This window comes from Ovis canadensis, chromosome 22, assembly GCF_042477335.2.
Source record: "Ovis canadensis isolate MfBH-ARS-UI-01 breed Bighorn chromosome 22, ARS-UI_OviCan_v2, whole genome shotgun sequence".
In the NCBI taxonomy this organism is placed as follows: domain Eukaryota; kingdom Metazoa; phylum Chordata; class Mammalia; order Artiodactyla; family Bovidae; genus Ovis; species Ovis canadensis.
The window spans coordinates 39,166,274-39,183,286 of NC_091266.1; the positions used below are offsets into that span (position 1 = coordinate 39,166,274).

Consider the following 17,013-nt stretch of genomic DNA (forward strand, 5'->3'; position numbering starts at 1 on the left):
CTTTCTCCAAAGAGAACAGAGCAAAGACAACACATGAAAAGATAACAGCTGAAAATTTATAAACCATAAAGGCAAGCACAGAATAAAGAACTCCAATGACTCCCAAGCATGATAAATAAAAAGAAATCCAAAGTTTATTACCTACCAATTTGGGGAGGAACATTAGTGGGAGTGACATTTCTGACAGTCTTCTTGCATAGTTTTGATTTTTGAAACCATGTTACTATTATATATAATATAGTTGACCGTTGAACAAGGAGAGTATTGGGGCACCAAAGCCCACACAATTGAAAATCCACATATAACTCTACAGTCAACCCTCTATTTCCTTGGTTCTGCAAATTAGGAATAGAAAGGAATCTCAAACTAAGATCAGAAAGGAACTGCCTCAAACTGATAAAAGGCAGCTGTGAAAAACCTACAGCTACCATCATACTTAATCATTAAAGACTGCAACCTTTCTTCCTAATTTAACAATTGGAGAGTATTGGAAACAGAACTCTTTTTCAGCAAACAGAACTAAGACAACTGGATATTCACATGCAAAAGAAGGAATTTAAACCCTCACCTTGCATCATATACAAAGGTAACTCAAAATGGATATAAAACCTAAACATAAAATTATATAACTCTCAGAAGAAAATACAGGTATAAGTCTTTGTCCGTAGATTAGCAATGATTTCTTAAACATGAAAACAAAAGCATGACAAACAGAAATCATATACAGATTGAACTTCATCAGTAAAAACATTTGTCCTTCAAACGACACTACCAAGAAAGTGAAAACACAACTCACGGAATGAGAAAAAATATCTGAAGATCATCTATCAGACAAAGGTTTAGTATCTAGAAAAATGAAGAACTTATACAAGCCAACAATAAAAAGACAAACTCAGTTAAGAAACGGGCAAAGGATCTGAAGAGGTATTTCCTGAAAGAAGTTATGTAAATGGTCAGTAAGAACATAAAAGATGCTTAACGCCATTAATCATAAGGGAAATGCAAATCAAAACCACGACACCACCACAGAAACACTAGGATGGATACAGTAATTTTTAAAAACCCACTGACAATAATAAGTGTTATTTTGAGAATGTAGAGAAATTGGAAGTCACATACATTGCTGAAGGGAATGTAAAAAGATGCATTTGCATGGCAAAAGTTTGATGATTCTTCAATAAATTAAATCAAAAGTTACCGTATGACTCAGCAAATTCCACTGCTATATATATAACCCCAACACTGAAAACCTATCCACACAAGATGTACACACGAATGTTTGCAGTAACATTATTCATACCAGCCAAATGTAGAAACAATCCAAGTATTAAGCAACAGGTGAATATATAAACAAAATGTGGTATATTCATACAATGCAATATTATTCAGCCATTAAAGGAATTAAGTATTGACTCATGCTTAAGTATGGATGAATCCTGAAAACACCACGTGAAAAAGAAAAAGAGCCACATATTTTATGACTCCATTTATATGAAATCTCCAGAATAGGCAATTCTATAGAGACGAAGTAGGTCAGAAACTGACAGGGACTGGGGAGAGAAGAGAATGAGGAGGAAAGTCTACTAACATGTGTAGCCTTTCTTGGGAGGGGGATGAAAATGTCCTGCAATTAGACAATGGAGATGTTTACACAACTCCCAATATACTAATATACTGAATTGTATATTACTATCTTATGTTCTATGAATTAATCTCAATAAATCTGTTTTTTTAAAAAATCTGTATCAAGACAAATCAATAAAAAGAGACAACTCAATTAGCAAATGACTGGAAGTCACAAGACAGTATCCAAATGGCTAGTTAACATATGAAAAAGGTGTTCAACCTAATAATTCACCAGAAAAATATAAATTAAAACCAAACTGATATGTCACTACATAACCAACAAAATTACTTATAAATTGGACATACCATTCAAGAGATTGATATTAAAATGGTGGTTACACTGCTTTCACACATTGCAGGTAAAACTGAAAACGAGAGTAACCACTTGGGAAGCCTATTTTTCCTCTTACTGACGCTGATGTATGCTTTAAGCATTGGCCCAGAATACTACTCCTTGCTATTCTTTTATTTTTTCAAAATTTAAATACAGTAAAATCAAACTTTTGGGGTGTGCCATGTCTATGAATTTTAATACATTTACAGACTGGTATAATAACCATCACAATCTGGAATCAAAATGGTTCCAAACCCCCAAAACTCTCCTGCTTTCCTCCTGTAGGCACACTGCTCCTCCTCTGACAACTCCAAGAATCCACTTATTAGTTCTCCATCACTAAGTGTGCTCAGCCACTTCACTTGTACCCGACTCTCTGCGACCCCACGGACTGTAGTCTGCCAGGCTCCTCTGACCATGGGATTCGCCACGCAGCAACACTAGAGTGGGTTGCTGTGCCCTCCTCAAGGGGATCTTCCTGACCCAGGGATTGAACCTGTGTCTCCTGCACTTCAGGCAGATTCTTTACCACTGAGCCACTGGGAAGCCCATCGATCACTATAGTTTTGTCCTTGACAGTACCATATAAACAGGATCATACAGTGTGAAACTTCTTAAGACCGGCTTCTTTGACCCAGGATTGTCTTTGAGGGTTAAGATGCTGTGTCTTATCGATAGTGTGGTTCCTTCTTCCTGAGTTATATTTCATTGTGTGGATGTACTGCATTTTATTTAGGCATTCACTCACTAAAGGATATTTGGGTTGTCTCCTGTTTGAGGCAAAACCAGTCAATCCTAAAGGAAATCAACCCTTAATATTCACTGAACAGACTGATGCTGAGGCTCCATTACTTTGGCTGCCTGATGCTAAGAGCTGACTCACTGGGAAAGGCCCTGATGCTGGGAAGATTGAAGGAAAAAGAAGCGGGTGACAGAGGATGAAATGGTTAGATAGCATCACCGACTCAATGGACATGAGCTTGAGCAAATTCCAGGAGACAGTGAAGGACAGGGAAGCCCAGCATGCTGCTGTCCATGGGGTTGCAAAGAGTTAGATATGACTTAGTCATGGAGCAACAACAGACTAATATACTCTACACATTATTCATGCACAGTTTTTTTGTATGAGCATAAAGTCTTCATTTATCTAGTACAAGTATCTACGAGTAAGATCTCTGGGTCATTAGCTAAGTGTCTCTTAACTTTATAAGAAACTACCAAACTGTTCTGCAGAGTAGCTGGAGCATTTTGCCTTTCTACCAACAATGAAACAGAATTCTGAATGCTCCACATTCTTATCAACATTTGGTACTGCCAGCATTTTTATTTTAGCCACTGTAATAGGTGTGTACAATGTGGTTTTAATTGGCACTCCCTATCCCTACAAGCACATTCCTAACATGGTTGGTGATGTTATGAATGTCCTTTTATGCCATCCACATGTCCTCTGCAGTGACGTGTCAGTCTTTTGCCCATTTCTTGAGTTGTTTTTATATTGTTGAATTTTAAAAGTTCTTCATATATTCTGAATACAAGTCCTTAATCAGATGTGTGATTTACAAATACTTTCTAAGTTGGTAGCTAAAAACTGAAAAAAGTGGGAAAGGTCCAAATGAATAAACAAATTGTGGTATAATGATACAACAGAATGCCAGATAGTAATAAAAAAAAGAACAAATTACTGATACACACAAAAACATGGCTGAATCTCTTAGACATTATGCTGAATAAAAGAAGCCATATCCAAAAGAATCCTTGAGGGAGCTCCCTGGTGGCCTCGTGGTTAGGGTTCTGGCTTTCACTGCTGGGCAATCCCTGATCAGGGAACTGGGATACTGCAAGCCACATGGCATGACTAAATATTAATTTATAAATATATTGGTTTGGCCAAAAAGTTCATTCACGTTTTCTTGTAAGATGTTACAGAAAACATATGTATACACACACACACAAAAGAATCCTTGAAGGTGAAATAGACTATCTAAATATGAGTAACATTTCCTCAGCCAAAGTTTCTTACTATAGGGTTTCACTAAATCAAAGATTTGCTATCTTTTGTTCTTTCTCTTCCTTGCCACTGCCATATCCACCACTACTTTCCTTTTTTTTTTATTTTACTTTTTGTTTGGGGAAAAAGCACAGAGGGAATGGTGGCAGAGAAACTCAGAATATTTTAGGATCTAACATCTTCTTTTGAACAATGAAGTTTAGAGAATTTGTATTCCATAAAGTAGCATCACTGCATGTTTTAAAGAGAAATTGTATCTAGAACACATAATACCCATGATACAAGGAGTTATGTCACTGAGAGAATTGTATAAATTAAACTTGTTATGTTGAGATAACTATAGATTCACATGCAATAGTAAGAAATAATACAGAGAGATTCCTATACTCTTCATCCCCAGTGGGAACATCTTGCACAGATATAATACAATATCACAATCAGGAAACTGACATTGATACCATTTACCAACCTTATTCAAATTTCACCAGTCTTACATGCACTCATTTGTGTCTGTGTAGATTCATGTCATCACCACTAGAGCCAAGATACAAAACAGTTCCATCACAGGATTCCCTGTGCTACTTCTTATAGCTACGCCCATCTCCCTGCACCCAAGCCAACCCCTAACACCTGGCAACCACTACTCTTTCCCCAATCTCCATAATTTTACCATTTCAGACATGCTATGGAGTCATACAGTAAGTAACTTTGTAAGATTTGCTTTATTAACTCAGCATAGTTTTCTTGAGCTGCATTAAAGTTGAGTGCATCAATAGTTCATTCCTTGTTACTACTAAATAGTATTCCATCACTCAAATGTTTCAAAATCCTACCAATCCCTGAGTCCTCATTTGTCATTCCTTAGAAATATGAAACACTAACCAAAGCATTAGAATGATATAATAACAAAAAATTAATGTAGTTCTGATGCTCTACCTCATTCTTCTTATTCTGACACGACATCTGTACATTATTTAAGGATGGCTTCTTGGCATTTCTGAGGACCTGTATTTCCATTTGACTTTCAATCTATAATATCACTACTGAAATTTTAACAATTTATCCACTTGAATATTAGAAACTATACTAAAATGGCAGGTTAACTCAAAATGATACAAAATGGTAAGTAATGATAGACAAGTGTATCTAACTTTACAAGAAACTACCAAACTGTTCTGCAGAGTAGCTGGAGCATTTTGCCTTTCTACCAATAATGAAACAGAGTTCTAAATGCTCCACATTCTTATCAACATTTGGTATTGCCAGTATTTTTTATTTTAGCCACTGTAATATGTATATACAATGTGGTTTTAATTGGCATTCCCTATTCCCTAAAAGCACATTCCTAACATGGTTGGTGATGATACAAAATGGTATCATTTTGATGATACAAAAAGCTGAATGACATTCATGGATATCTTTAAGTAACTGACAAAAAAATTAAACTTAACTTACCTGTAGGCCTTTTCTGCATAAAATCTGACACTTGTTTTTAATCTGAGGTTAAAACACCATTAACATCTCTAATTCTAATAATGCGCTAAGCACTAGGTACTAAAAATTAAATTCCTTTTATTCTTTAGACATACACAATAAACTTATGTTGACTGAAAAATAAACTATTATTCAACGGATCTAAGTAAATACTGATATAAAGGCCAAAATTTCAATTAAAAAATAATTTCAGACAACTATACAAAGAACTTTAAAGACAAAGCGACTAGAATGTCTTTCAAGAATAAGACAAAAGTTTGAATAACCAAAAATTCACAAGCCCAGTTACTTACCTAATTTCAGTTAGACAAGATAAAAACAACTGATGAATTCACAAGCTATGTTCATGAAGAGCAAATTCACTTACAAAAATTCATCTGTACTGTAATCATTGAAACTTTAAAAGGATAAAACCAAATACCTGACTTCAGCATCCTGGGTACTGTCAACAGGAAGAGCAAATGAAAATTCTAATAGTTTCACTCCTGGATTTGGTAGACACAAACTGTGATCGGTACTCATTATTATCAAATTCTAGATATCCAACAGGGTACTATTCAAAAGGTAATTGTTTAACCTGTCTCCTTCAAGCCACAATGAGATCTGAACAGCTCAGCCTGTCTTCTGACCATATACAGAAACATATTCCAATGAAGGGTTTGGCCTGATGATTAACCCCAGCATAGACAACTCAACAATCATAATAAGGAAATGGAAGAACACGTCATACATTCTAAAGGCCAGTTTCTTAATAATGACACATGAACATCATTTCCATATTGAAATTTAGAAGGCTAATATTAAGCAAGAAAAAAAGTTGGGAGTTAGGTATTTATTTACTTAATTAAAAATATTTAGCTTCTTCCAAAAGGGAATTCTGAAGCATCACATACAATGTACAATTATGATAAATGATCATCATAGCTTGCCTGTTTTAACCAATGATAAATTACCAACTCCAATAAATGTCTTTAATATAAAGCCTTGAAATAGAATACTCTATAAATTGACAACTAAAAAACTAAATTTCTTTTCAATGCTTTCTATTTAAAAATTTTAATTAACAAAAGCAAATACTTGCAAGAGTTCAAAAACCTAATTAATTCTCTGTATTAAAAGGATATTCTGGAATATGCTACAACACAGATGAATCTTGTTGACATCATGCTAAGTGAAATAAGCCAGTCACAAAAGACAAACACTGGATGATTCTATTTACAAGAGGTACTTAGGGTGGTCAAAACCGTCGAGACAGAAAGGTAATGGTGACTGGTTGCCAAGGGCTGGAGTGAGGGGAGACTGGAAAGTTACTGCTCAATAGGTATAAGGTTTTAATTTTACAAAATGAAAAGAGTTGTAAGGATGGGCAGTGGTGATGACTACCTAACAATGTGTATATACTTAATACCACTAAACTGTATACTTAAAAACAGTTAAGATGACAAATTTTAGGTCATGTATACTTTACTAAGGGTATGCTGCTACTGCTAAGTCATTTCAGTCGTGTCCGACTCTGTGCAACCCCATAGACGGCAGCCCACCAGGCTCCCCCGTCCCTGGGATTCTCCAGGCAAGAACACTGGAGTGGGTTGCCATTTTCTTCTCCAATGCAGGAAAGTGAGAAGTGAAAGTGAAGTCGCTCAGTCGTGTCGGACCCTCAGCGACCCCACGGACTGCAGCCTACCAGGCTACTCCGTCCATGGGATTTTCCAGGCAAGGGTACTGGCGTGGGTATAACCTCTGGTTAACCTCTGGTAGCTCAGAGGTTAAAGCATCTGCCTGCAATGCGGGGAGACCAAGGTTCAATCCCTGGGTTGGGAAGACTCCCTGGAGAAGGAAATGGCACCCCATTCCAGTACTCTTGCTTAGAAAATCCCATGGACGGAGGAGCCTGGTAGGCTACAGTCCATGGGGTCACAGTCGGACACGACTGAGCTACTTCACTTTCACTTTCATACTTTACTAAAATAGAAAAAAAGGGAAAAAAGTTTTAAATGATCTAAAAATTCAAACCATTCAGGATGCTTTTTCTATTTTTCCTATTATTCTACTATATGAAGTACATAAGGTGTCAGAGCCTGTCTAAAATCTTCCAGGAGGTTATCATTCCAAATGAGTCAGAAGTGCTCTCAGGCTGTGACATATTAAACACAATTAGGATGCTTGGTGTTTCCTAGAATGACCTCTCTTCACTACATAATTCTAAGCCCCTGTTTTCAATGATGTTACATCATAACCAAATGTATATTTTATGAATATAAAGACTACACAAAAAACTGAATAGAAAGTACAGAACACCTCTCTCTAGATTTTATTTCTTCCAAATGCATAGAAAGTCAAAGTGAAGTCACTCAGTCGTGTGCGACTCTTTGCAACCCAATAGTCTGTAGCCTACCAGGCTCCTCAGTCCATGGGATTTTCCAGGCAAGAATACTGGAGTGGGTTGCCATTTCCTTCTCCAGGGGATCTTCCCAACTCAGGGATCGAACCCAGGTCTCCCGCATTGCAGGCAGATGCTTTATCCTCTGAGCCACCAGGGAAGCCCATATCCAAATGCATATGTTATGCCTTTTATTTTTACACACACACTTAAAACACTCTGTTTTACAGTTTAATTCCCACACACATCAAGCAACATGTCTCACTGCTACAGAGGATCACTGGTACCCACTAACTAATTTCGAGTCTTCCTATTTTGATGGGAATTCAGTTCAGTTCAGTTGTTCAGTCGTGTCCAGCTTTTTGCGACCCCATGAACTACAGCACGCCAGGCCTCCCTGTGCATCACCAACTCCCAGAGTCCACCCAAACCCATGTCCATCGAGTCGGTGATGCCATCCAACAATCTCATCCTCTGTCGTCCCCTTCTCCTCCTGCCCTCAATCTTTCCCAGCATCAGGGTCTTTTCAAATGAGTCAGCTTTTTGCATGAGGTGGCCAAAGTACTAGAGTTTCAGCTTCAACATCAGTCCTTCCAATGAACACCCAGGACTGATCTCCTTTAGGATGGACTGGTTGGATCTCCCTGCAGTCCAAGGGACTCTCAAGAGTCTTCTCCAACACCAATTAATAGAGTCAAATCAATTTGTTATGAAATACTTTGTTTCCTTCATATAAACACATTCATCAGCGAATTTCCATGAAGGTGAAATCAGGACCTGATGGGCCAGTGACTGGGAGTTTATTCAGTAAATGCTCAGCTTGTTTTCACTTGTGGATCAGTTAACCAAAGACTCACATGCAGTATGTATCATAAGCTCCCAAGCAGGCAATTATTAACTAGCATTAGTAAGTTTAAAGCAAGAAACATTTACTGAGCATAAAATTTTTAAAGCTAGAAGAAGCATTAAAGATCTTTAATCTCATCATTTTACAGCTAAAGAAACCACCATCCAGAGAGGCTAACTGGCCTCCCCAGGATCACAACAAAACTTGAACTCAGCTCTTCCAACTCTGACTCCAACTGCTTTAATGCTTTTCCATTGTTTAGAACTAATTTCAGAGCAGCATTATAAGCTTGTGTTTTGTCATCTTCACTATGTTTCTAGGTTCACTGTATCATAAATAAATAATATATATGATTTCTAGACACTTACATTTTTAAAGCAGATTAGTTGTGTGCATTTCTTTTTGACCCTGGTTATTAAAATTATGTATAAATATTCAATATAAATGTTTTGGTTCCTTGAAGTATACTACCAGTATAAATATGGCTTATTTTTCTTTCTGATAGATTTGCACCAGTAAGTGATCAAAACAGAAAACTTATGGGGGTCTAAAATAAGTTACACTGTCTACAGTGGGATGGACTGAAGATTACACCTTGCCAAGACAGATGGGCTGTCAGCTCATGTGTTTAATTTATGTCATACTGAGCTCCAGGACTGTGTGAAATATAAATATGCATTCAATGAAACTGATAAGAAAGGACAGTTTACACTGCATGAAGCTGTTCAACAAACTCTGGATGATCATTAAAACCCCTTTGTCTAAACCACATCAAGAATGTAGAAGTAACTGGTGTTCTCAACGAACATAACAAGCAAACAGAAAAAGCAGAATGAAAGATTTGGAATTTGGAAAAGGCAGTACCCGTGTTTTAAACTCAAGAATACAAAAATCAGCACATTCTGTGAGGTTCAAGGTTCATCCTTTACATCCTTCTAGGAATGTGACACTAATTGGCAGGAAGGTGTGGTTTTCACCTGAAGTGATAAAAATTTGTGTATATCATAAATTAAATGATTCAAATATACAGTTTTTTTGCTTTGGGAATTCAGTTTTTAATTTTTTCATCTTTTATACTCTAACTTTCCAAAATTTTGTTCTATAGTACAAACAGTAGTCATAATATTTGTTCTCACATTTTTTTTCATAATGTAAACAACAAATTGGAAAAAAAAATGCTATCTAGTGACCTACTATCAGGAAAATATCACCAACCTACTTAAAAGCCAACTACTGATAACAATAATTAACTTTCAAAATACTCAATATTCAGTATCAATCTTCTTCAAAATATTAATGCTTACTGAACCACTGAAATGCTACCTAATCTGGATTAGCTTTCTTACACAGGAAAGAATGGAAGCAGAATAATTCTTTCGTCTGCTTTACAAAAACTTACCTGTATAAACTAATTTAACCATCTCAGAACAGATGAGTAAGTGAGCTGTCACAGATTTCCTAGAGTTCCTATGCAATTTTTTTATCACTGTCAGTAAACCAGCATTTCTACTGATTCCTGGCTTTCCCAAGACAGAAGCAGAGATGGTTCTAGTGCAGCCCAGATGTTTCTATCCTCTAAGTATAAACTTCTAATTTCTGTCTAAAACCAAATGATTCCTAATTACAATACCTACTTCCAAGTATCTCAGCTACTTAAGGTTCAGGTAGCCATTAAAATTTAGAAACAGCCATTTAACTGAATCTATTAAAAGTGGCAAATAAACTGAGAATACTTTAAACTTTTAAAGGAAAAATGATTTAAAGGAAATTTTAAAGTCTTAATATAAGAAAATGCTGTTAATATCCAGAATTATTTACATTCAAGTCTAACACAGTAATCAGTAGGCACAACTCTAAAACTCTATTTAAAAATTATAATCAGTTTCTGGTAAATGATAATTAAGTATTGTATTATCAATAACTAAGACACAATCTTTGAGCTGAAGACTTTCTGCTCTTGAGGACTTTTATTAGTAGATATAAGAAGATAAAAGAAGTAAATATAAGAAGCAGTAAAAAAAAAAAATTATTTTAAAGCAGCAACAGCAATGTGGTTAAAAGTCTGGCAATTAGAAGTCTAGACTTTGGACTGAGTTTGAACCATGAACTAGCTATGTGATCTAGGGTAAATTACCTAACCACTCTGCACACTAATTTCATAATCTGTAAAATGAAGATATTACATGCCTACTGTATACAGCTGTTTGGAGAATTAAGCTGATAAAATAGGACTTCCCTGGTGGGCCAGAGGTTAGGAATCCGCCAATGCAGGGGACACAGGTTCGATCTCTGGTCTGGGAAGATCCCATATGCCACAGAGCAACTAGTTCCATGCGCCTCCACTACTGAGCCCAAGAGCCCTCAAGCTTGTGCTTCACAAGAAATGCTACCAAATGACAAGGAAGAGTAGCCCCTGCTTGCCGCAACTAGAGAAAGCCCAGATGCATGGCAACAAAAAGCTAGTGCAGCCAAAAATTAAAAAAGAAAAAATAAATAGATCGAATACTTACCGATGATAGGCTTCTCGCCGATACTTTTTCAGGGCATGTTTATCCATGTTAGCAGGCATATCTGCTGCATTCTGTAACCGATCACTCCAGGAGGTTGTCATTTTGTTTTAACTGTATGCTCAATCCTAGGAAAAAAAAATCAGTAATTTAGCATATTAACACTGTCATCCATATACTGATATCAGGTTTTTAAAAAATTAGTAAAATTGTAGATTGCAAACTATCTATTTAAATATGTTGAGGGACTTCCCTGCTGGTCCAGTGGTTAAGATCAGCCTTCCGAATGCAGGAGATGCGGGTTCAATCCAGGGTCAGGGACGAAGACCACACATGCTGCGGGCGCGACTAGGTGCACAGCAGCTGCGACACAGTGCCCTACTGGGCCTGCGCGCCACAGCTAAGACTCAACGAAGACTAAACAAACGCGCATTTGAAAAAATAAAATGTATTGAATGTGGAAATAAACTGAAAATTAAATCAACACTTCCAAACTATGTAAATTTAGGAAAATAATTTCATATAGTAATTTCTATCCAGAAAGATCACATATATCACTTTCAAATAATTAAGCATAATAGTCAGTAATAATTTACTTTAATCCCAGATTCTAGAAAAGGCGCTGAGACCACAAAGATTGGAGAAAATATATAATGTTCAGTTAACATATGTTCAAAATATGTAAGAAATTTTTAAATTCTGATAAACACAGTAAATTCAACCAATGGTACTACAACTAAAAGTCAGGTGCATTTGACTTCTAATTAGATTATGCTTTTATATTTTTCTACAATAAATTATCTTCCAGATAGCATTAAAGACTGAACTAGAAGAAGAAATAAACTAAAAGATTTAATCTCATTAGAATAAACATTTAAAGCGAGGTAAGCAGGTAAATGTCTTTACTGTATTTTAACTATAGGCCCTGTTATAGGTTTTGCTTCTATTTACAGAAGTTTTCATCTGTAAATAGTTTTAAATAAGGATGAAAAATAACCTTTTAGAGTTAAATCTTTATTAACATTTTATTAAAGTACCAATAGGGCTTCCCTGGTGGCTCGGAGGGTAAAGCATCTGCCTGCAAAGCGGGAGACCTGGGTTTGACCCCTGGGTCGGGAAGATTCCTTGAAGAAGGAAATGGCAACCCACTCCAGTACTCTTGCCTGGAAAATCCCATGGACGGAGAAACCTGGGGGCCATGGTCCATGGGGTCACAAAGAGTCAGACACGACTGAGAGACCTCACTTTCATCTTTCTTTCTTTCAAAGTACCAATATTTGTGAAAACATCTGCATTCTAACTTATTCCCAATTTTGAAAATGCTAACACTGTTTACATTGTCAATTTTTAAATAAGTCATCTTTGTAGCTTCTGAAAATAATTTATTGAAGCGAAATTCACATAACAAAACAAAGTTTATAGTGAATAAGTCAATGGCATTTGGTATGCTCATAGTATAGTTCAACCACCACCTCTACCGAGTTTCAAAATATTTTTATCACTCCAGAGTAAAACCCCTTACTCAGGGATTCCCTGGTGGTCCAGTGGCTAAGACTCCTCATGCCCAATCCAGGGGGCCTGGGTTCAAGCCCTGGTCATGGAATTAGATATCCCACATGCTACACACAACAAAGATAAAAGATTCCATGTGCCACAACTAAGACCTGGTGCAGCCAAATAAATATGAAAAAATAAATCTTACCTGGTAAGCAGTTTCCCCCCATCCCTCCTACCCCCTGGCACTACCAATCCCAGTTCTCTTTGGGTTGATCTATTCTGGATGTATCATATAAGCAGAATCATATAATACGTGAGCTTTTGTGTCTGGCTTCCTTCACTTAGCATGTTTTCTAGATTCATCCATGTTGTACCATGTTTCAGATACTTCTTTCCTTTTTTATGGCTGAATAAGAAATATTCCACCATTTGTATGTACCACAATTTGTTTATCCATCCATCCATCAATAGACATTTGGACTCTTTCCACCTTTTAGCTACTGTGAACAATACTGCTATGAACACGTATGAACAATGCATTTACTTGAGTACTAGTTTTCAGTTCTTTTGGATATATATTTAGGTCTGTAATGTTTCTGAAGTAATCAAAACTTCCAAACCCTTTAGGTAACTGTGGTACTGGCTAATACTAGTTAGGTAACTGTGATACTGGCTAGTACTAGTCAAGGGACTTCCCTGGCAGTCCAGTGGTTAAGACTCCATGCTTCCACTGCAGGGTTCACAGGTTCGATTCCTGGTTGGGGAACTAGGATTCTGCATACCACAGGAGTGCCCAAAAAGAAAAGACTCTAGTTAAAAACTAGTTTTAAAAACTAGTTTAAAACTACATTTTAAGACTCCTCTATTCCAAAAAGCCTTTGACTGTGTGGATCAGAATAAACTGGAAAATTCTGAAGGAGATGGGAATACGAGACCACCTCACCTGGCTCTTGAGAAACCTATATGCAGGTCAGGAAGCCAACAGTTAGAACTGGACATGGAACAACAGACTGGTTCCAAATAGGAAAAGGAGTACGTCAAGGCTGTATACTGCCACCCTGCTTATTTAACTTCTATGCAGAGTACATCATGAGAAACGCTGGGCTGGATGAAGCACAAGCTGGAATCAAGATTGCTGGGAGAAATATCAATAACCTCAGATATACAGATGACACCACCCTATGGCAGAAAATGAAGAGGAACTAAAGAGCCTCTTGATGAAAGTGAAAGAGGAGAGTGAAAAAGTTGGCTTTTCAACATTCAGAAAACGAAGATCATGGCATCCAGTCCCATCACTTCATGGGAAACAGATGGGGAAACAGTGGAAACAGCGGCTGACTTTTGTTTTTGGGCTCCAAAATCACTGCAGATAGTGATTGTAGCCATGAAATTAAAAGACGCTTACTCCTTGGAAGGAAAGTTATGACCAACCTAGACAGCATATTAAAAAGTAGAGACATTACTTTGTCAACAAAGGTCCGTCTAGTCAAGGCTATGGTTTTTCCAGTGGTCATGTATGGATGTGAGAGTTGGACTATAAAGAAAGCTGAGTGCCGCAGAATTGATGCTTTTGAACTGTGGTGTGGGAGAAGACTCTTGAGAGTCCCTTGGACTGCAAGGAGATCCAACCAGTCCATCCTAAAGGAGATCAGTCCTGGGTGTTCATTGGAAGGACTGATGTTGAAGCTAAAACTCCAATACTTAGGCCACCTGATGCGAAGAGCTGACTCATTTGAAGACCCTGATGCTGGGAAAGATTGAGGGCAGGAGGAGAAGGGGACGACAGAGGATGAGATTGTTGGATGACATCACTGCCTCTATGGACATGGGTTTGGGTGGACTCCGGGAGTTGCTGATGGACAGGGAGGTCTGGCGTGCTACAGTTCATGGGGTCGCAAAGAGTCGGACACAACTGAGCAACTGAACTGAACTGAACAAGGTAAAATGTATACTGTATGGCATCCAATTAAAAATTAGTAGCATGCTAAGAAAAAGGAAAATATGATACATAGTGAGAAGAAAAATTAACTGACAAACACACAAATGATAGAATAGTCAAAGCCACTAAGTTGTTATTAGTCTGTGTGATAAGTGGCTTCATTGCAACTCTTTGCAACCCTAAGGACTATAGTCTACCAGGCTCCTCTGTCCATGAGGATTCTCCAGGCAAGAACACTGGAGTGTGTTGCCGTTTCCTTCTCCAATGCATGAAAGTCCCCATACCAGTCAGAATGGCCATCATTTAAAAGTATACAAATAACAAATGTTGGAGAGGGTGTGGAGAAAAGGGAGCCCTTCTACACTGTTGGGAGGAATGTAAACTAGTGCAGCCAGCATGGAAAACAGTATGGAGGTTCCTTAAAAAACTAAAAATAGAGTATTCCCTGGCAGTCCAATGGTTGGGACTCCAACCTTTCAATGTCAAGGGCACAGACAGGTTCAGTCCCTGGCTGGGGAGCTAAGATCCTATGCCACGTGGCACAGCCAAAAAAATTAATTAATGAAAAGGTTCATTTAAAGAAAGAAAGTCCATCCTCTAGCCTGAGGTTTAAAAACAAACAACTAAAAACAGAGTTGCCATAAGATCCAGCGATCCCACTCCTGGGCACATATCCAGGTAAAACTATGTAATTTGAAAAGATACATGCACCCTGATGTTCATAGCAGCAGTATTCAAAATAGCCAAAACATAGAAGCAACCTAAATGTCCATCGACAAATGACTAGATAAAGAAAATGTTGTGTGTGTGTGTGTATAAAATGGGACGTTGTTATCGCTGTTTAGTTGCTAAGATCTGTACAACTCTTTTGCGACCCCACGGGCTGTAGCCCACCAGGCTCCTCTATCCATGGGATTTTCTAGGCAAGATACTGGAGTGGGTTGCCATTTCCTTCTTCAAGGAATCTCCACAACCCAGTAATCGAACCCACATCTCTTGCATTGGCAGGAGGATTCTTTATCACTGAGGCACCAGGGAAGCCCATTTCACAAGCTAGCAAGGTTATCCTCAGAGTCTTTCAAGGTAGGCTTCAGCAACATGTGAACCAAGAACTTTCAGATATACAAGCTGGGTTTCAAAGGGACAGAGGAACCAGGGATCAAACCGCCAACATTTGCTGGATCACGGAGAAAGCAAGGGACTTCCAGAAAAACATCCACTTCTGTTTCACTGACTATGCTAAAGCCTTTAACTGTTGGATCACAACAAACTGTGGAAAATTCTTAAAGAGATGGGAGTTCCAGACCTCCTCACCTGTCTCCTGAGAAACCTGTATGTGGGTCAAGAAGCTACTTGAAAACCGGACACGGAACAACAGACTGGTTCAAAACTGGAAAGGTGTATGATAAGGCTGTATACTGTCACCCTGCTTGTTTAACTTCTAAGAAGAGTACATCATGCAAAATGCCAGGCTGGGTGAATCAAAAGCTGGAATCAAAATTGCTGGGAGAAATATCAACAACCTCAGATATGCAGATGATACCCCTATTGGCAGAAAGTGAAGAGGAACTAAAGAGCCTCTATGAAGGTGAAAGAGGAGACTGAAACAGCTGGCTTGAAACTCAACAGTCAAATCTATAAGGAAATAGCATTTGTTCACAGACCTCAGTAAAGTGAGGATATGATAGATAAACAATAAATCAACTTACTGTTAGGTTGGCATTACATGTCATGTTCTGAACATTATGGTTTATATGTATATGAGTGATACAAAAATATTTCATTCCCTTTGGAAGTTTAAATATTGACTCTGTTTATATATTCCACTTGTCTCTCTTCATGGCTAACAGAGGACATAAATGAAACAAAATTTTATTTTCATATTGTGTTTCCATTAAAGTGTTTTCTATCACTCTTTAGGTGGGAAGGGGGAGATAAGCTACAGTCAGGGGGAAAACATTTGCAGTTCAGTTCAGTCGCTCAGTCATGTCTGACTCTTTGCGACCCCATGGACTACCGCATGCCAGGTTTCACTGTCATCCATCACCAACTTCCTGCTCAAACTCATGTCCATTGAGTCGGTGATGCCGTCCAACAATCTCATCCTCTGTCGTCCCCTTCTCCTCCTGCCTTCAATCTTTTCAGCATCAGGGTCTTTTCCAATGAGTCAGTTCTTCTCATCAGGTGGCCAAAGTATTAGTTTCAGCATTAGTCCTTCCAAAGAATATTCAGGACTGATTTCCTTTAGGATTGACTGGTTTGATCTCCTTGTAGTCCAAGGGACTCTGAAGAGTCTTCTCCAATACCACGGTTCAAAAGCATCAATTCTTCAGCACTCAGCCGTCTTTATGGTCCAACTCTTACAGCATGAGCCCTCATGC

The 17,013-nt window shown here is 37.9% G+C and overlaps 1 protein-coding gene across 5 annotated transcripts in view; it reads right to left on the bottom strand.

The window, feature by feature from the left end:
* Window positions 1-17,013, bottom strand: part of NT5C2 (5'-nucleotidase, cytosolic II) — a 95,256-nt gene that overhangs the window by 61,680 nt on the left and 16,563 nt on the right. For all 5 annotated transcript variants that reach the window (XM_069566974.1, XM_069566973.1, XM_069566985.1 and 2 more), the window contains exon 2: window positions 11,200-11,324. In XM_069566974.1, coding sequence (XP_069423075.1) covers window positions 11,200-11,300 — 101 coding nt within the window. In that variant the 5' untranslated portion in view covers window positions 11,301-11,324. The remainder of the gene's footprint in view (window positions 1-11,199; window positions 11,325-17,013) is intronic.